At 41.6% G+C, this 20,410-nt stretch overlaps 1 protein-coding gene across 3 annotated transcripts; it reads right to left on the bottom strand.

Annotated features, from left to right (window-relative positions):
* Positions 1-1,794: 1,794 nt before the first annotated feature.
* On the bottom strand, positions 1,795-11,088 carry LOC125526487 (cullin-associated NEDD8-dissociated protein 1). 3 transcript variants are annotated; one of them, XM_087521826.1, is made up of 26 exons: positions 10,784-11,088; positions 9,341-10,478; positions 8,822-8,985; positions 8,593-8,719; positions 8,257-8,371; positions 7,814-7,937; positions 7,565-7,615; positions 7,400-7,482; positions 7,060-7,144; positions 6,879-6,980; positions 6,707-6,805; positions 6,507-6,617; positions 6,349-6,426; positions 6,134-6,274; positions 5,570-5,662; positions 5,328-5,449; positions 5,080-5,242; positions 4,765-5,001; positions 4,124-4,372; positions 3,852-4,037; positions 3,613-3,759; positions 3,399-3,515; positions 3,140-3,296; positions 2,600-2,677; positions 2,375-2,513; positions 1,795-2,239 (listed from the first exon to the last, which is right to left on the bottom strand). In XM_087521826.1, exons 5-26 carry the CDS (start codon positions 8,286-8,288, stop codon positions 2,125-2,127), a joined length of 2,709 nt encoding a protein of 902 aa, XP_087377952.1. In that variant the 5' UTR covers positions 8,289-8,371; positions 8,593-8,719; positions 8,822-8,985; positions 9,341-10,478; positions 10,784-11,088; the 3' UTR covers positions 1,795-2,124. The 3 variants fall into 3 exon arrangements, with proteins under 3 accessions (XP_087377952.1, XP_087377953.1, XP_087377954.1); XM_087521827.1 differs by lacking the exons at positions 8,257-8,371; positions 8,593-8,719; positions 8,822-8,985; positions 9,341-10,478; positions 10,784-11,088 and adding an exon at positions 8,046-8,175; XM_087521828.1 differs by lacking the exons at positions 8,257-8,371; positions 8,593-8,719; positions 8,822-8,985; positions 9,341-10,478; positions 10,784-11,088 and adding an exon at positions 8,095-8,175.
* Positions 11,089-20,410: the final 9,322 nt, after the last annotated feature.

Raw genomic sequence — 20,410 nt, 5'->3', positions numbered from 1 at the left:
GGTGGTGGTGCTGCGACGACCTCGGGGCAGAGCCATGCCGGGGTGGTCCTCCCCTCCTTCGATCCGCCAGTGGAGCGTGGTGGCCGGTTAGTAGGAGGCTCCTGGTGGTCGGCGTTGAGGGGAGAGGCCGGTGAGCCCCCTCTGATCCAGATCCGTGGGGAAGAGTGAGAGAGAGAATAGAGAGAGAGACGCGGGTGCTGCGGGGAAGACAGAGAGAGGCTGTCGGTGGGGTGGGCCGGGACCTTATCAGATAGCGCTTGTGATGGCCGGATCATGCGGCTGCGAGCCAGCCGCTCGATGTCTCCAAATAGTGCGTATGCACTTTTTAGATTTTAGGATTTTTTTTTCTTCGTTCCAGCGTTCGGGAACTCGGGAACATCTGATCGGCGCTATATAGGGCGAGCCATAATCCAAATAGTTATTCTGATCCCAGGATCAGAATAGTGTTGTTTTAAGAATGATCATGATGCCCTCATGGCCGTATTTTATTTTTATCGACACATCTATCTCTAAACATGTGGACATATTTTTTGATTTCGGCTTTCGTTTGAGAACAAGCGAGGTCTAAGCTTGGGGGAGTTGATACATACATCTTGCATCATGCTTTTATATCGATATTTATTGCATTATGGGTTGTTATTACACATTATGTCACAATACTTATGCATGTTCTTTCTTATTTTACAAGGTTTACATGAAGAGGGAGAATGCTAAGAGCTGGAATTCTGGGCTGGAAAAGAAGCAAATATTAGAGACATGTTCTGCACATCTTCAAAAGTCCTGAAACTACACGAGAGCACTTTTCAGAATATATAAAAAGTATTGAACGCAAGAAATACCAGAGGGGGGACACCCACCAGCCACGAGGGTGGGGGGCGCACCCTACCCCCCTGGGCTCGCCCCCTGCCTCGTGGGCTCCCTGATGGCCCTCCGATGCCCATCTTCTATGCAAAAGCCTTGTCTTATTATTTATATGATGATTCTAGTCATATGTCTAGCTTGCATGTGGTGCCTCAAATTCAACTTTCTCCTGATCAACTTCCTCTACAGGGACGAACTCTTAGATCTAATTTGCTCGTTGCCGGTCCTAAAATCTACTCTGATGCGACTTTCAGATGTAAGAAAGTTCCAGGATTGGCGCAAGGTTCGGTTGCTACGGGAGTAGGAGTCTATCTATCGTTGCCTAAGGATCAATTTGAAGTAAATGTGCAAATTCAAGCTTCATCTCCGGCTACATCTTCTCCACTACAGGCAGAAGCACTTGCACTTTCTTTTGCGGCTCATCTGGCTAATAGGCTCAACATCATTCACCAACCTTTTCTTATGGATTGTCTATCCTTGGCCTCATTAGCTGCATTCAGGTGAAATTGTGGAGGCCAATACCCCATGGAGCACCCAGAAACTTTTGGGTGATTTCTTCAAGCAGGCATCCAATTTGCAATCTCAGTGTTTCATATTTCGAGGGAAATAAGTGGAATCACTCTTTAAAAAAAAACTAAATGGAATCACTCATAGTGTAGCTCATCAAGTTCTACGTTCTAATGTTGAACCTGAAATATGTTGCTTTGCTTCAGCTCATAGACATATATCTTGTCCTGTACTTTCCCTCCTAGCTACATTTCAAGTCCAGGGCTTTGCAATTCATGCTGTAAGAGCTACTGAGCTGAATGAATTTGATGCTTCGTGCGCCTTTTGTTGTTCAAAAAAAAAAAAGAATCAGCTTGCATTTCATTTCTGTTTTTTATTTTGTTTTGCAGCAACTGTTATTTTTTGTTAGTTGCAAATACTAACCAATTTGCCACCTATGTTAATAAACTTGCTCAGCACTAAATGCATGGTTGCTTCTTCTTTTTTGTTACTCTGTGAGATACAATACAGAAAAAAAAAAGGAAGCTAGCCGAAATGGTACAAGACATTTGCAAAGGAATCGCACACAAGTTGTGCGCTAGTTCGTGGGGGGCTTTCATGGCATAGGTGGTAAGCTATCTCAAAATCAAAGAACCAGAGACGGGCGCTCCTTTAAGCTACAAACCAGGAAGACAGATGGCAAAGCACTTCAGCATCCTTTTGCTCGCATGTTGCCGTGCAACCTTTCAGCCAATAAAAGGCGAATGCGAGGCTGGATCATCGCCTCGAATTTCCCAGGCATGTGCACGTATTTCCTAACGTATTCAAAAATGAAGGAGTGGCCTTTATCTTGCTCATCAGATTCTTCAACTTCATGCTGTAGCCGCTGCCACTGCAGATGAAAGTCGACACTGTTATTTGGACAAGCGTAAAGGCTATAGACAAGCAACAAAAAGGATGACAGACAGCTCAAATCTTAGCTAAACCAGAACAAGTCGTCAACTAGCCGGGCAGATCCAAGCTTTACCTTATGCGGCTTAGAGCAGCAATTGCTTGAAGAGCACTGTGAATCATGTCTTCATTGCGATCAATCTCCTGCTTCACTGCATCACCCGTCGGTTTGTCACCAATAGTTTCCTCAAGGGGTTCAACTAATGAGTCCAAAACTGAAACAGGGTAATAATACTAATATTAGGAAAGGCGTTCACCACATATGAAACATCCCTTTTGAAGGTCCTTCATTATAACAAACCTGCAAGAACAGCGTAGGGGCACTTGTCTGCTAGCTTTGAGAGAATCAGATGGCAGGGCATTTTTACATCATAATGATCTGCAATAAGCAGTACGATGCACAACTGATTAGTATGTTCAGTTGAAAATAAACATTCCACAAGATTATCATAATATAGGTGATATACCATCTTAGGGTTTAGAAAGAAACACAAGAGAAATACATTGTAGTTAATAATCTGGAACCATATATCTTGAGAAAACCCAAAAAAATCTAAGCAATAAATGTAAAATTATCTTGTCATAACAATAAAGTTAAGTTTAACATCACTGGTTCTATGCAGTCCAGGCCAAGGAATCATGTGCCTTCACTTGGCCAATTATTTGGCAAGAACCCATGACAGGAATGGCTGGGGGCAGTCATAGCCAAAGAAATTGGCACCGAACTAAGCCAGACGAAAAATACAATGGTCTGCCCATTTCATGGTAGGGCTAATCCAGGCACCAACCAAACACACTCAAAATGCCATGGCGAAATATATAATGTCTTAACTGTACTTACCACCTAAACCAGATAAGAGGAAAGGAACGATGAAGGACGACGGATTCACTTGATCAAGACAACTATCCAGCAATGTGTCCACACATTCAAAGGCAGCTTTCCTAAGTTCAAGCCCATCATCAACGACGTGCTCGAAAGCTGTCCTAACCAATTCTTGCTGCAAAGAAGGAAATCATTACTACCTAGCAGTGAATTGCATGTAGCACCGCCAGATCATAACTAATGAAAGGAAATAAGCAACCAAACCAGAAAATAATACCTTCACGACAGTCTGGTCGTACAAAAGAGGGAGCAGTTCAGGAACAAGACCTTTGATCAAATTTGGCTTGTTGTGGGCAGCTGTACTCAGCGCCAGGATAGCTGCACGTCTCACATGCTGCAAGTGTAAACAATAAATGTAATTTGTCATCTTCAAATCTTTCTTTAGGAAGATTGGTTAGTAAGGATGTCAATACTATTTCAAGTAAAATTACCATGTCACTATCTTTGATTAACATAAGGAAAGTAGAAATCTCAGAGTACATGATTGCATCTATCTTTCCAGGCCGTTCAACAATTGAATATTTTATAGCAATGGCAACCGTAGCCCTTGTGTTTGCTGCTGGGCTAGATGTGCATTCCTACAAAATTATACGAAATGCCGCATTAGATCTCATATCATGGAGTAAATGAAACATGGGGTGTAACTTTGTTAATTGTCGACACTTCACACCTTCAGAACAGGGATTAGTTTGTTAGGTTCAATAAGTGCAATTTTGCCTAAACACTCAGCAACCACATCCTGAACTCCTTCGTCCTCACTTTTGCAGTGATTAAAGAGCAACGCCAATATCTTCACAATGTTTGAGTCCTGGAGCTCATCCTGGCCAGTATGATCAACAGACTGCCATGCAATTACCTAACAGGTTTTGCATAAGAGCACAAAATTAAACAGCAGTCTTATGGGAGGTGCCTTTTAGAAACATGAATTCATTAGAAACCTGCCTCTTTCAGTGAATGAAGCAAGAGATACGGATTCTTTTGTTGATTGTCAATCTGATCCAAGATAAATGGCAAATACTTGGATAGATTGCCAACAGCAATGTTTCCGAGAGCGTACGATGCTGCAGATTTTATCTCCTCCGAAGGTGACTGGAATGATTCAATTACAGTGTTCTCAATTTGAACATGGTTGCTGAGGTCCTTCCTTCTTCCAATTTCTCCCAAACATAACAAGGCAATGTGTTGTTTAGCCTGGAAAACAAATTATAAGTAATTACCAAATGACAAAGGGAAGGGCATAATTTACCTTCGAGTCAAACATAGGTATGCAGTTAACCCATGGCAAATAATAAAGATCTGCAGACACCCATCATAACCAAGCACTAACCCTACCATCAAGTAATTAATATTTGACTAATTACAGTTTAATATTTCAAAAATCATTAGACTATAGAGCACCAATAGCAGCAGACACATAATGATATAAGAACAGCGGAATGCATAGGAAACAAATAGACAGCATCCCAATAAAGCTAACTTGCATGAAGCAAGGCATGTTATGTCAACAATCGCAAGTATGACATACAGATATAAATGTGCAAATCTGGTGAACAAAAGACATGCATGATCAGGAAAAGCCTTACAGTATCAGTAGAACTGACATCATTTAGAATGCCTTCGAGCATTTCAATAGTCAATGCACACTTCTGATCACCAGCTGCTAAGCATAGCACAGCAACACACTGTGCAATAGAGGATAGTGCCTGCTTGGCAAGGCCGCCCAACTGTGACTGTTTGGCAGTGGAAATAAGGGAGCCCAACAAAGTTTCAAAGGTTGTATTTGCAGACTGGACCAGTGCAGTAAAAAACTTCTGCAGCGCCTGTAACAGAAACAATGTCCTCCATCAATTGGGGAATAAAGAAATCAAGTACTTATAATTAATATGAGAATATTATACCTCTAGTGCTCGTCCTTGTAACAAAGCACTCCTGATCAAAATAAGGGCCTGAGGCAAAACTTTATGTCTCACAGCTAAACCAACATTTTGGAAGGAACTTCTGTCGACCATTATTGTGCGACAGAGTTCCAACGCAAGAACAGACATATGCAAGTCGATGTCACTGCCACAATAGATAATCCAACATCAGTCATCATGGTAGGCAGAAACTGGAGAGTTGTTGAAGAAAGCTAAGGAAGAAAAAAAACCTTATAAGAATAGATAGTTCAGCTATTATAGTCTCATAAGAGGACAGGCCAATTTGATCCCCATATGTAACAACCAGAGAATTTAGGGTTCCTGTTGTTGCCTGCCTAAGGGCTCTGTTAGCCTGTTGAAGGGGGGAAATAAAATAAAAAACTTAGTCTTCAGTTTTGATGCCCTGTTTAACATATAGGATGTTTCAACTTACAAAATCAAAACAAACAATGCGTATATATTATATATCTACCTTTCGAAGGAAAGTTGTAAGGTCAGAAACGACACGGTCCAGGACACATGAAAGATCAATCCGAAGAGGTGAATTCGCAAGCACCGCAAATGCCTGTAAAGGAATGAACATTTTGAAAATGCAACAGAACCAAAAAAAAGCAGTGAACAGGCATGCAATCACCTAGTACAGTAAAACAGAGAGTAAACATAACAGTCTGAAAACGCCGCCAGTGGGCATTAAGCAAATGATGACAGGGTATACAACTAAACTTGTGGACAAGACCCACACAAATATATTGGTACTCCCTTCGTCCCATAATATAAGAGCTTTTTTGGCATTGTGCCAAAAACGCTCTTATATTATGACACAGAGGGAATATATATTATAGTATATAATTAACGGTATCTTTACACCAATGAACCCGCCGCAAAACCATCTCTATCCCAGCAACCCAGCAAGATGCACTGATCAAAACATTTTCATTTGTTTTTGTCTACCATTGACTAGAATACTGAAATTCAACTCAACATTAACCATAATGTCCCTATTAGTTTTGTTCTGAAGGTGCAGTTAATTGCTTACCTTGACTGCTGTAAGTCGTGTTATTTCATAGCTCATCCTGTCAACAAGTAAGGATAGGCATGACGGTAATTCCCTTTGAAGACCATCACCAAAAGTAGCGATCACAAGGCTCATGCACGATATGGCACACTCATTAACTTCCTGGCAAAACAGAATAGCATGAGAGGGGAAGGGGGGAAAGGGGGGTATGTACGTAGGGGAGGGAGTGGTTAGACCTGATCTTGATTGGCCAAGCGGGCCCATATAGCTTCATAGATTGGACTAATATATGGCCTGCAATTTATGGAACGTGCCTGTGTAACAGCAGAACAAGAGCTTAAATATCACCATAACTGGGAGATTGTAACATCAGCACATGGAGTATAAGGCTGACCTCAAAATTTGGACGGAGAACCCGGACTAGCTCCCCGCACGCCCGTAGAGCATCAGCGGTGACTTTGTAATATATATCTCCAATAGCAGATACTATTGCATCACATAATATCTGGAAATTTTGGTTTGCGTTCAGTAATGACTAATGAGTAACGACCAAAACTGTCGCGAGTGGTTTATCAAAGATAATAGCTACAATACCTGGATGTATGGATGAAACACAGAGGGCGAATGTGGGGCCATAAGAATCCTAGTAAATGCAAGGGCTTCAATCTTCAGGCTGGAGGTATAAGATTTATCCTATAAACAATAGACGGCAAGTTAAAACAGAAGTCCTGCACAAGAAACTACACAGCAAATGAAACTCACTAACATTCAAATACATCTCAATCCAAGGAACAAGGGACCCAAGATGATCAGCAAGACAATCTGGTAATAGAACAACAAGCTCCTTCAATACTGAGAATGCTCCAACCTGAAAATGCCAACAAAACAATATAACATCATAATTACGAGTCCAGACAGATGCTTTGCCAGACAGTTCAAGAACAAACCTTTGTCTTGATTGATCTTTCATATAACTGACTATCGATAGACTTGACAACTTTGGGTACCTCTTGCTTCAGCAACCATCTAGGGCTGCAAAGTATACCAATTGACAATACAGGCTCAGTGCGCATATCTTGTGATCACAATCACCTCCCTCTAACCATAACAAGTCAAAAGCAGATAATGATTTTTGCATCCATGTACGAAGTCGTGCCAAGTTTTAACCAACATAGGCTCACTTAGGCTATTAGTCCAAACAGAGAAACGACTGCATTGTGTACTGCTTCTGATATATCCTATAAATGGCAAGGATGGGTAAAAAAAAGTAACAGATATTTTGCTTACCTAGACTCATCAATGTCACCTTGTCCTTTTGTCACATTACCAGTTTGGCGTAACAACTCGATAAATGTATTGAAAATGTCCATCTAGGATCAAAGAGAAGCTTCGTAAGCTTGATATACAATGACAATTCAAATCCAATTTAGCAATGAAATACCATGCAGTTACCTTTACATTCTCCTCTCTTTCCCTAAAGCGGTTGATTAACTTCGTACAAGCCTGTGAACAATCAAACAAATTACACCAAGTTCCATAGAGGCACTCGATTGAGTGGCTAATTTTCAAAACAGGTAATAAATGGTTGGAATCAGCTCAGAAACATCAATAACAATATGGCCGATATGGAATCATGCGATCATGACAAACAAGATTGTTAAAGTGCAGTAAGCTGGTTTAAACATGCTGTCATAAACATACCTCCTGATACATCTTAAACAACATCTGAGGACAAGATACAATAATTGCAGACAGGCACTTCGCTGATGCCTGACGAACCTTCCAGCTTGCATTCTTGTCATCTTTGTATTCAGACGCACTCTCACTGGGAGAAAATATTAAGGATGTTTCAATTACATCAATAGGAAACACTGCTTCTGTATTATAAGAACATAAGTAACATAATCATCGTCTTCCTCATCCTGAACTTCACCGTGAGCATCCTCCTTCATGCTATCGGTGATATTAGGGTCATAGCTTACATATTCCAAAGCAAGATTCAAAATACCCTCATAATATGGGGAAATATCTCTTGGACATCTGAGCATAATACTCTCGAGGGCCTATAAGATGGAGATAACTTAAAGCCACAGAGAAGCAACGGTAACAGCAATTTAAGGTAAAAACTGAACATAAATTCTCACCTGCAGGCTGCATGCACGGAGCTCTTCATCATTTTCTGATGCACTTGTGCAATAGCTTATGAGCAAAGGAACGGCTTCGGCAAGGTGTGGTCCAAACCGGTATCCAACCGAGCAGCTGTAAGTCAAATAATAAATTATATTATAACATGAGTTGCAGTAATCAAATGAATCTAACCAACCGGATCTGTTTTAGTTCCTTCCATCCTATATCCAACCAGATTCATTCTATACAGATGTTTTATCGCTGTTTGAACTAGCCAACTTGAAGTTGAATAGCTCAGTACAAGCTGTTATGAACCTTTTTTTTTGCGGCAGTTAGAAGGTCAAAGCATATACCTTAGAGCACCAATCATCTGGATATTCGTTCGGGTTATTTCAGACTTCTGCCTTCTTTTTTTCAGCAATTGGACAGCCTCCAAAGTTGCCTTGGCTAATAGATCTGACAAACATGGAGCAAGCGATGCTGCAACATGAAGCGAGTTATAGTCACCATAAATAACTATGATTGTTCAACCAATTGCAACCATTAACAATCAAAATAACTGTAAAATACATTCAGCCATACCAATGCACGAAAGTCTTTTTTCTGACACTTGCTTCAGTGGAGCTCAGCTGGGATAAAAGTGCAGTGAGCATATACGCATGATCTTTCGTGATCACGTTGCCAGATCTATCAAACACATCACCTAATATATCAAGACATTCGTATTCAATTTCAGCACTCTTTTCCTGTCAAAAAGAAGAAGAAATGTATCAAGACAATCATAAGTCGTGCCAGTGAGGCACTACAGTCCTGCAGGTGTGCTAACTTCCTAGGAGTAATCAGCAAAGGCTGTGGTGCAGAGGTTCCAGTTAAGAGATAACATACAAAAAGTTAATAGATCATCAAGTGACAACAGACCATGAAAGCACTATTTACATTTTTACTGGAGCTTCGTACTAATAATAACAGGATGTGGACCGGATGTAATTAGAATAGCTTCAACTCATTGATACTACTGAAGTACTTGGCATGCAAGTCAACAAAGCCTAATCATAGATTAAAGTAAAATGCTGGAATAGAAAGAATAGTAGCGGAACTAACCTTTAAAGTCGGAAATGAAGGGATCCAAGAGGTGAAATCTCAATTAATTCTTCGTTGGATCCAATTAACGTCACTGTTCCATTAATAGAATCCAGTAGATATAAATGCTCAACACCATTAATCCCCATGATAATATGCTCAACCCCATCGGAGACACCGTACATTGTCAAAAACTCCCCCCAGCCACTCCTTGACGTGTCCCACTCAATACAATTAAGGCTTTCCACAATATCAATGTGACAGGCAAATATAGAAGGAACATGAATCCTAAAGACAGGAGTCCAGGTATCTGACAAATACGACCATATTCGAATGTCGAAACCATCAACATGGACATACAGGAAATCAGAATAATTCGATCGGCATATCTGTTGAAAACGCCATTCATATGACCCATTTGGAAGAGGGATGACAGATGCAGAACAATCCTCCATTCTGACTTTCACTAAGAATCCATCAATAGAGAGCATATATATAAAGCGGTTAACACACAGCGCAGTCTTACAGAAGGGCCCTTCCCCAAGAGAAATACCAACATCAACGGTGTTTCTATACTCTATCCAAGTACTAGACTCGAGAACACATAACTGAATATGCAGAAGATTAGCCATGGCAATGATAACCACGCGGACTACGCTATCACCATTGAAGAGGTAAAAATCACCACAATGATGGCCATGAATATTCCGGAAAGGTGGGGCTAGTGGAAATGTGCGGAAACTCTTCATAAATGGATTGGAGATGGCGATCGAGTCTTCCAGTTTTAGAAGAACAGAGCCACCACGAATGTCTTGCGCATTTCTAAGACCACCCGAAAATGAAGTCAATAGGTACTTGCCAACGTATGCAAACTCAGGGGGCAGTGGCAGCGGTATGAATTCTATATCATCCCACCATCAAACTCAGCAAAAAACCCGACGAACTGGCTAATTTGTTTTTTGCGGAAAGGGTTGAGGAAACCAGGATCTGAGATGATTTTATACCAATCCTTACACACGAGCGAAGCATGCAGAAGGGTTGTTGGATCCTGGATATGGAGCAAGATATCAAACAACAAATACTTGATGCTGAAGGCCTGGTGGGGTTCCTGCGAGGCCTGCCCTGATCGCAGCCGTTTTGGTCTCTGTCTCAGATATGTCTAGTAGGAACAAGAAATTACAGATGTTACTTCCAGTTTGTGGTTATCACAGCCATACAACAATCAGACAATGCGTACACCAATTCAACTAATACCAAACTACCAACAATCAGACAATGCATACAGCAATCGTGACATCTCTGTCTCAGTCATACCAACAATCAGACAATGCATACATCTCTGTCTCAGGTATGCTAGAAACAATAAATTGCAAATGCCACTTCCGATTCGTGGTTATCACACCCATACAATAATCAGACAAGGCATACACCAATTCAACTACAGACTACCAGTGAGAAAATTACCAGCGGTGGAGAGGCGCCGCAGGGGAAGCATGCCGCGGCGGTCAGCGGAGGCGGAAACACGGAGGCCTCGCCCCGGGACGGACGGCTCCGCGGCGGCGGAATAACGGGGCCGGGGCGCAGCGGAGGAGGCCGTCGTCGTCGGCTGCTCTGCTCGTCGCCGCCGCGGGGGAAGGCCGGGGCCAGCAGGAGGCTGCCGCCGGGATGATGGGGAGGTGAGGGGGAGTGGGTGTGGAAGGGTCGGGAGGTTTCTGGAGACGGTGGGGAAGGGGTTTGCTCCGGGCGTACGAAATTACGCAGGCTTGCTAATTTCGACCAGTTTTTCTTTACATTCTTTTTTTTTTTTGAGAGCAAGTTTTTCTTTACATTCGGGAGGATCCATGGAACCGAAATATCATCTCACCAGCTCAAAAACAAAAACATCTCACCACGGCGTCCGCCTGGCAGGCCTGGCCCAGATAGTATTTCCGTAGCGGTTCCTCAGGCCCATAGAATTCAGAGAAAAAGAAGAGGGCCCAAGATGTAACGGGACACTGTAAGGCAAAGCCCACCGCGCTGCTGCCTGGATAGGGAGGACTTGAATTGATCGCTAGTCCTGCGTACGAATTTCGTGTTTTTCAGGACACTAGTAACCTGTACTTCCCCTAAAAAAATTAAACATGTACATTAATTGCATGTAAATATTAGGTAGGATATTATTTCCGGATTAATTGTGTGATTGGCGCTAACGTTCATATTTTGTAGATATTAATTGCAGCACTCACCATCAGAGCAGTCCAAATCGTTGGATTGACCTGATTTGATGGTCGAGATTATTTTGATTTGCCCTTTTGAATCTTATTATATTGATATAGAATATAGATACTCCCTCTGTAAACTAATATAAGAGTGTTTAGATCACTATTTTAGTGATCTAAACGCTCTTATATTAGTTTATGGAGGGAGTAAATTTTTTAGTCTAAACACACTTTATTATTACTCAATAATGTTCATGGGGATACATCGAAAATCTGGTGAGTTTAACAGCCACACATGGCGCCCAAAATTCAAACTGAAAGCATGCTTAGCAAGGCTATGTGCCTCAAGATTAGTAGCTCTACCCTCGAGAGATGAAGGTGCAGTCGTTGATGGTTACTGTAGTCTCTACAATCTCCTTAACAATGCTTGCATACGTACCTCCAATATGCTTGTTGATGTCCATGACTACACTTTGGCAATTGGAGGCGATAACTACATGTGATAATGCTAGATCCGAAGCTAGAGCAAGCGCTTCACGACATGCTACAGCTTCTAGCGTTGGTGGGTCTATTATACCATGTACTCTGGTAACTGATGAACCCAAATAAAGCCCCGATGAGTCCCTACATACCGCAATAAATGAGCCTTCGTTTTGGTTTCTTGCCACTGCACCATCCACCCTTATCTTTACAGATCCGAGCGATAGTGGAATCCATCATGGAGAGGCTTGTCGTTGGTTTTACCACTGTTACTGCTGGAGAGTTCTTAGGCTTGCACTCTTCCAGATCCTGAATGTACCTTGGAATGAAATTATACGTGGATAGTGGACTTTGGAAGATATTTTCATGCAACGCTTGTCTCCTTGAGTACCAGAGTGCCCGAAGAGTCACTGCAACCTGAATAAAATAAGTCATGGAAAGCATATCTATCAAAGCAAACAGCCATCTTTTGGCATCAGGTTCCCTTGTGTTGTTTAAGGCTTCGACAAGATCAGCCTCCTAGAACGCCTAGGTGCATCGTGCAACAGTACAATGGAGCAATGAATGTTGTCACGAATCCTCAGAACCACACAACCCACACCTAGTGCTAGTGGACATGTTACGATCGTGACGTACATCGGCTTTGGGGATTGACTGCTGCGCAAGCCTCCATAAGAAGATCTTAACTTTTGATGGCACCTCGACCTTCCATAGTTTATCCCAAAGCTTGGACTCTCTTTCATTGTTTGAATTAGCTGGCCGACCTTCAAGCCATGCTTCTCTCCGTATTTTTGTCTCAACGAGCATGCGATAGGCAGACCTTACAGAGAAGACACCGTTCTTTTCATGCACCCACGATCAAAAGTCATCAATATGCCTCGTACATAGAGGTATTGACATGATGGCCTCCGCATTAGTTGGTATAAAAACCTAAGCAATTGTGTCTCTATCCCATTCTGCACCCGGCCAGATCAACTCACCAACCAATTGGGGCGGGTTAGCTATTCTGCACACTACTGGTCTCATGTTTGATGGTCTAGGAATCCAATTGTGGTCCCGGATATTCATCAATTGACCATCCCCAATGCGACGAATCAGCCTTGTTTTAGCACATCTCGCCCCTCGAGTAGCGACCACCGTATCTGAGATGGGGCCGAACCAAGATCAGCTTGCAAGAAATCTGCATTTTGGTGGTATTTTGCCTTTAGTACCCGCGAACTTAGAGCCTCTAGATCCATCAAAATTATGTAAGCTTGTCTAGCTAGCAGGGCTAGATTGAAGAGCTCAATGTCACGAAATCCTAGACCTCCACAATTTTCGGTCTAGTCATCGCATTCCAAGATACCCAGCTTGGCTTTCTTTGTCCTTCTTTACTCCCCCACCAAAACTTTCTAATCAAAGAATTTAAATGCGCCGCGGGCTGCGGCAGACAACCAATCCTTTTCGCACAGGGCGCCTGACTGGGTCGGCCCAATGGCGATGCGAGTGGGCGCGCGTGAGCGGGAGATCAAGCACCTGACCTAGCGAACCGGTCCCAACGCACATAACTGTAGTGAATCAGATCCAGCAAAAACTATGGGGAAAACGAAGCCCGATGCACTGTAGCAACCCGTCAATGTAGCCTACTATACTGTATTGTACCATGTTATTGATGTAGGGAGGAAAAAAATAAAGAACAATTAACGAGCAAATATAAAAAAAATTGCATGTTTTTTTGGAATTCTGATTTTTTTTAGAAATTGGAAACATTTTTTTGTACCTCAAACATTTTTCAAAATTTTCCAACCAAATTTTGAAAACAAGAACATTTTCTGAACTTCTGAACAAAATTTAAACATAGGAACATATTTTGAAATTCTAAACAAAATTTGAAAACATTAAAAAATCAAAATTCCAATAAATTTCCCGAGAAAATGATAAATGAATGAATAAAGTAGGAATAATTTTTAAAAATTAGACCAATATTTGGAAAAAAGTTCCTATTTACTAATGAGAACAAAATTTGAAATTTTTTAACATCATTTTAGAAACATAAAACATAATTTCAATCCTGATCAACTTGTGCAAAAGGAGAAAGGTTTTTCAAAAACAACAACAAAATAAAAAAATGTGATCATTTTTTGAAATTATGAAAAAAAATCAAAACACAAACATTCTCTGAAATTTCCCAAAGAATTTGAATTTGCAAACTAATTTGAAAACATGCACATTTTTAAAAAATTGAAAATTTTATAAAAATAGGGACATTTTTGGAAAATTTTTAATTTACTTTGAATTATGATAAAAGTTAAAAATGTAAACAATGAATTTTTGATATTCTAAACTTTTTTGAATTGTCAAACATTGTTTCTAAAATAGGCAGATAATGTTTGAAATTCTAAACTTTTTTGGATTTCAGAATAAAATTTGAAAACAGGAACATTTTCTAAAAAAATTGAACAAAATTTGAAAAATAGGAACTTTTTTTAAATAAAAAATAAAAAATGGAAATGAAAGGAAATAAAAAAGAAAGTGAAATAGAGAAAAGAAAAATGAGGAAAAGGAAAGAGAAAAGAAACAAAATAGGAGAAGGCAAAAATAAGAAAGAAACATAATAAGAAAATATGTTACTTTCTAGAACATTTCCAAAACCGAAAAAGCACGGCTAGAACCTCTAGAAGGTTCCCTAAGCTGGAATCGCTGAAAAGCTTAAGAGTGAAAAGATGTATTCAAAAATAAGAAGTTGCAAATATTGGACCACCAAGAATATTAAGAGTATCTGTTGCAACTGGGTCAACATATTGTTTGGTAGTTCTAATATTATACCCACATAAAACATAAGCAATGTCGGTATACACGCGATGGAGTATCTACTACTCTTAAAAAACAGAGTTGGCGATGATGGTGTGCCTGCCATCCTGCAATATAGACAGCCCGATTTATGTCTGATGGATAGGAAAGAAACTATGACAATTTTGCAAAAATATACCCACACCCCTCTCCACATTTGCAAATAAGGTCTTTCCTCGTTCATCCTTTTCTCTCACAAGATAAACTACTCATATAAATGCATCTTGATGTTCCCTACCTACCTCTTGCTTTTCTCTCTCAGCTTTTTCACCGAAGTAACCGGCTCCTCTACAAGATCCCATCATGGTCTGCAAGCAGCCATCTTTTTCATCTATCTTATCCACATCAATCATTCCTCATACGTGGATAATAGGGCAGTTGTCCATGCTGGAGCGTAGTACATGCTCTCAGCCTCCTCCCCTTGTCCGCCCGCCATCATAGAGCTCGATAATTTCATTGTGCATGAAACATGCTAAGAGAGACATCTCGACTAACATACAACCTCCCCCCCCCCCTCCCAATCAACAGTACCACTAATATATAGAACAGTACTGCTAATAGAACAATGGACAAGAGGCATGCATTTGTGATAAGCAATTATTCTCTTCTCCAGGCAGATACTCTCTCTTGTATGTTCTTTGAAAATACACGTGTTGGCACCATGATTGTGCCTCCGTTTGTTTGGATTGTGGTTATGACAAAAGCGCAGGTGGGCTGACTATGGTTGTAAAGCTGTTGTGCTAGGGAAGAGAGTGTGTTGAGGCTTCTTTCTTGAGTATAGTAGTACGTCTTACAGCGCATGTGAGTGGAGAAAATGTCTAATTGTAATTGGTTTGTCTTCAATCACACACACACACACACATACACACAAAACAGTCTGTCATAATGTTGTTTTATATTATGCCACTTTGTAAGTAAATAATTTAGCCACAAATATTGATATATATTGTTTTAATATCTTTAGAATAATGATGATGAATTTGTTTATGGATGATGCTTGCAAATTAATTTTAATTGATCTTGACGTTGTTGATGAACACATACATCATGAATATCAAAGGTCATCTCTCTCTCTCTCTCTCTCTCTCTCTCTCTCAATTATGGCCAAGCACCATGCACAAGTATGTTATGAGTTTTACTACTTATTTTTAGCAAGCTTATAATTATGAGAATAAAAGTATATATACATTGTATAATATCAATTTATTGAAGAACCGATTTTTTGTTACATAGGTTCCACTTTAAGATTTCATATTGGGGCTCCGATTTCTCAAGTACAACCCCATCAACAGGCACAAGCACTAGTATGCTGTTCGTGTTCTCACGGGCAAACATGAGAAGATGGGTGCTCATCCTTAAGAGCAAACCAAATTATTCCCCACACACTACTTCTTTGTAATATTTCTTTATTGCTCACATTAATGCTTCATTGCAATTATGGCAGAACTTTCGGAAAGCCATGTACGTTCCTGCTGTTACGTAACAAGCGACAATTTCCAAATGCACATCAATAGTTACAAGCATCATGCGTTAAATCTTGAACTAAGCATATTCTTATCATTATCTGTGCCATGTGTTTGCATGATACAAATGCAAACTTTTGCACACAGAACAAGATAGAAGAACAAATATTCTTGCTTGGCACGTAAGATGCTACCCGAGATGGCGTAGTAAGTTAAGGTCGTGCTACATGAGATGAGGAATGAAAGTGGCATGCGTATATAGATTAGTTTGGATATGTTGCTCAACCACTAATCCTAAATCAAATTTATTTCATCTGCCAACTTGGATTTTACTTGGTCTATATATACATGCCAATCAGGCCACTTCATGTGCAACCATATCCCTGTGAGGTAGCTCAACTACATGCATGTTTCTTCTCTCATTGGTTCTTCTCAAGTCAGTTTATTCCATAGTGCCTACCACAACACCCCCCATGATCGATCTGATCTAAATTGTTCCACTTTTGTTACTTGTTGCAGAAACTGACAAACATATCCCTCTGAGGTTACTCTGATCATGCCGCCATTGTTGCACGTATGCACTCCATCGCCTCCTGTTGAGCCGCACACCCGTCATCTGGCTTGTCTGCATCCACGCACTGCTCAGCGTCTGCAGGTCACCGGCCCATCTCGTGACCATTGACGGGCCTAAGGGTGGGGTTATGAGGGCCGTTGCTCCATACACAAATTACAAATTCTATTTTACTTTTTTTGCGGGTCAAATTCTATTTTACAGGTGCAATGTTTGTTCATCATACTAATTTTTGTGTAGTGTAGTATTTTTTTTCTAGCCATTGTAATGTTATTCATTATTGTCTTGTCAAATTCTAAATCCGCCACTGCTGGTGTCCATGCCGACCAATACACCGCCGTTCCGATTCTGAACCGAGTTTGCTGGTCGCGTGGAGTGCCTGCTAGTAATTGATTCTCGCGTCCACGCCGACCAAACGGCGCCGTACTGAGCCAAGTCCGCCGGCCAGTAGATTCCCCGCTAACTGATTCTCTCATCCACGCCAGCCAAAACACGATATGAGTCCGTGCTAATTGATTAGACTGGTCGTAATGTGGTGAGTATCATAAACGGTATCATGCATTCCAACTAGACTTTTTAGATGATGTGGCACACAATTAAATGAGGAAAGAGAGAGAGAGTGATATCATATCATGATACCATATCATATTAAATGTTTTACTACTTTGTGTCATGCATATCAATTAATAAGGCAACGTAAGATACTAACTTATAATACTATGCATTACACAACCAGTCTTACGTCGTACTGATGCAAGTCTGTCAGACAACCAGAGAGATTTGTTTCCGTGTAATCAAAGTATGCAATTAAACCCATTAAGCTACGTGTAAAGGGCGGCCAACCAGCTATATCATGTGGCTCAAGCTGGTTGGCCGCGGTGAGAAATTTTTTGAAAAAAAATAGATGAAGGTGTGAATTATTTTATAAATGTATTTTTCTTTTCCTTTTAGATGGAGGTGAGAACCTCTGGTATTTTCTAAATGAAGGATTATGCAAAGTGGCACTCACCGGTAGGCTATGGTGGCATTTTTTTTTCCTTTTTACTTCTTTTTTTAGATGAAGGTGTGGATTTTTTTTCTAAGATGTTTTTTAGACGGAGGTAAGGACTATGTATTTTTTTCTAAATGGAAATGTGCGCCCCAACCACTAGTACAATGAATGATACAAACTACTTCCTCCATTAAAAAATATAAGAGCGTTTAGTCATTTATACGCTCTTATATCTCTTTCTCTTTACAGAGGGAGTATTATGAAAAATGAGGTCTATCGAACGACTGATTAGTCTTCGTCATACAAGGAGATAGTAAACTGTTTTGGAGGTTTTATATTAGTGATCCACCTAAAATACCCCTGAGGCTTAATAAATATACTACATGAATGTGGGTGTAGTATTGCCACATCTCAACCGTTGTCTTACAAAAATGAATGATCTGGATTGATTTGATGTATCGTGAAAGGACTCTTCAATTATAAATAGGAATGTCTCTGAATGATTTACACCGAAAAGGCGTTACAGATCAAAAACTAGTATAACATCAACCACTTATTTAAGAATCCCCTGATCAGGCCACACAAATACAATATCCATGGTGCAGTGATACTCCGATAAGATACCTTGCTAGCTCCGTGACAATGCCACTCAATATGTTCTTCGGAATCTCTACATGATAATTTCACTATGCAAGAAAAGTGCTAAGGGCAACTCCAACATGCCGACGCAAATCGCCTGCGTGTATCCGTTTGAATAGAAACAAGGAAAATGTGATCCAATGCGTCGCCGCAAACCCAAAATTCGTCTGCTCGCTGTCCGTCTAGACGCATTTCCGACGCGTCGACACAAGACGAATGCGCCGTGCGTCCGCTCGGTGTCCACCTCGACCCATGTGTCGGCCATCCAACTACCCCACGCGGTTGTAGTCAATGCGTCCACCTACCTTGGGCCCGCATGACAGTGTCTGGAAGCCTCCGGAGTCCATGATTTTGCTAAATGCAAGCGTGTGTGGGGCCGCCTCATCCACTTCTCCTCCCACTCCCATCCACATCTGGCGGAGCGGCGGAAGAAGGAGTAGGAGCGCACGCGTCACGCAGCAGAGCCGCCAGCACAGCAGACGGCTTCGATCTCCTCTCCCTTCAGCCGATGCCCGTGTCTCGTTGTCGTCCAGAGCTTGCCCATAGGTGGACGCCATCGTTGTGTGCGAAGTGCTCGATGCCCTGCCCTCCATGCACAAGGATGCCAAGCTCTCACCCCGAATCCCAGGTCAACTCATCCTACCCTGCCCCGAGCTCGTCCACACCACCGCCACTACACGCTAAGTGTTCGAAGCCCTAGCTGTCGCGTATGAGGATGCAATCAACACAGCTCGTGGAACCGGTGGAGGTTGCTCCAATCTTGTCCCGCCGCTGCCCTGAGCACCTACAGGCCGCCGCCGCCAATTTGATTAGGAGTCACTGATGCGGGCGACGCTCTCTCGGCCGCCGCGCCGCTTCAATGTCGGCAGCCTTAGAGGTCGCGTCCGCTCTAGGTGGGCATGAATGGGGCATTGACGCTCTGGAGCGGCGTTGACCATTTTGGAAGGGAAGCGCACGCATGCGAAGGAGGGAGCTAAGGGTCAGCCACAGTTGGCATACGTGGAGGTGACAGCGGTTCGGACGCCCGCAACCCCCCTCCTCCCCCTCTTCCTAGTTTGTCTCCGGTTTACAGGAAAAAACACATTTAGACTGTCTTGCGGACCGATGCAGGACCGCGTTGGATGAAAAAACACGTTGCGGTGCGGACGTATGCGGACGGTTGGATCAGCATTGGAGATGCCCTTACGAAGCAAACGAAATTAGTCCCCCTACACTATCTCTCTTGTTATTTATGGCTCACCAACGTTACTAATGTTTTGTTGCAACTATGGTAGAAGTTTAGAATCGTGCAAATGTATGTGCCTGCAGTTTGGTTTCAGGCCAACAACTATCCATCGTTAGTAGTTCCAGCTTTCAAATGCAGATCAACAGTTAATTACAAGCATCATGCACTCTATGCTTTCCGAATGAATTGTTTGCTCTAAATATATTCTGAGCACTATTTATGCAATGTTCTGTATGACAAAAATACGAACTTTGTGCACATAAAACAATGTAGAGAAACAAATCGTGTTGCTTGTCATGAAAATGTGAGATGACAACCAAGACAGCGTGAAGTTAAAGCTATGGTATGCGAGAGGAATCAAAGTGGCATGTGTATATAAATCATTGTGGCTACTTCGCTCAACCACCCATCATAAATCAAAATTATTTCATCTGCCAACTTGGATTTTACTTTGGATTTTGCTTTGTCCATATATGCATGTCAATATCCAAGCCACTTCATGTGAGGTTGCTCAACTACATGATTTTTCTATCTGCTTGGTTGTTCTCAACTTAGGCCCTATTCGGCAACACTCCACTCCTTCGACGGAGAGGAGCATGCGGAGCGTCGGATTGGCAGCTCCCCAAATTACAACTACATGCCGCTCCGCTCCGCAGTAGAGTTGCGGAGCGAAGGGATTCCAAACAGGCTCTTAG

The sequence above is a fragment of the Triticum urartu genome, chromosome 5A (assembly GCF_056163025.1).
Source record: "Triticum urartu cultivar PI428250 chromosome 5A, HENAU_Tu73, whole genome shotgun sequence".
Lineage (NCBI taxonomy): Eukaryota > Viridiplantae > Streptophyta > Magnoliopsida > Poales > Poaceae > Triticum > Triticum urartu.
The sequence above is the reverse complement of the archived record's forward strand: the minus strand, read 5'-3'. Positions and strand labels throughout refer to the sequence as shown.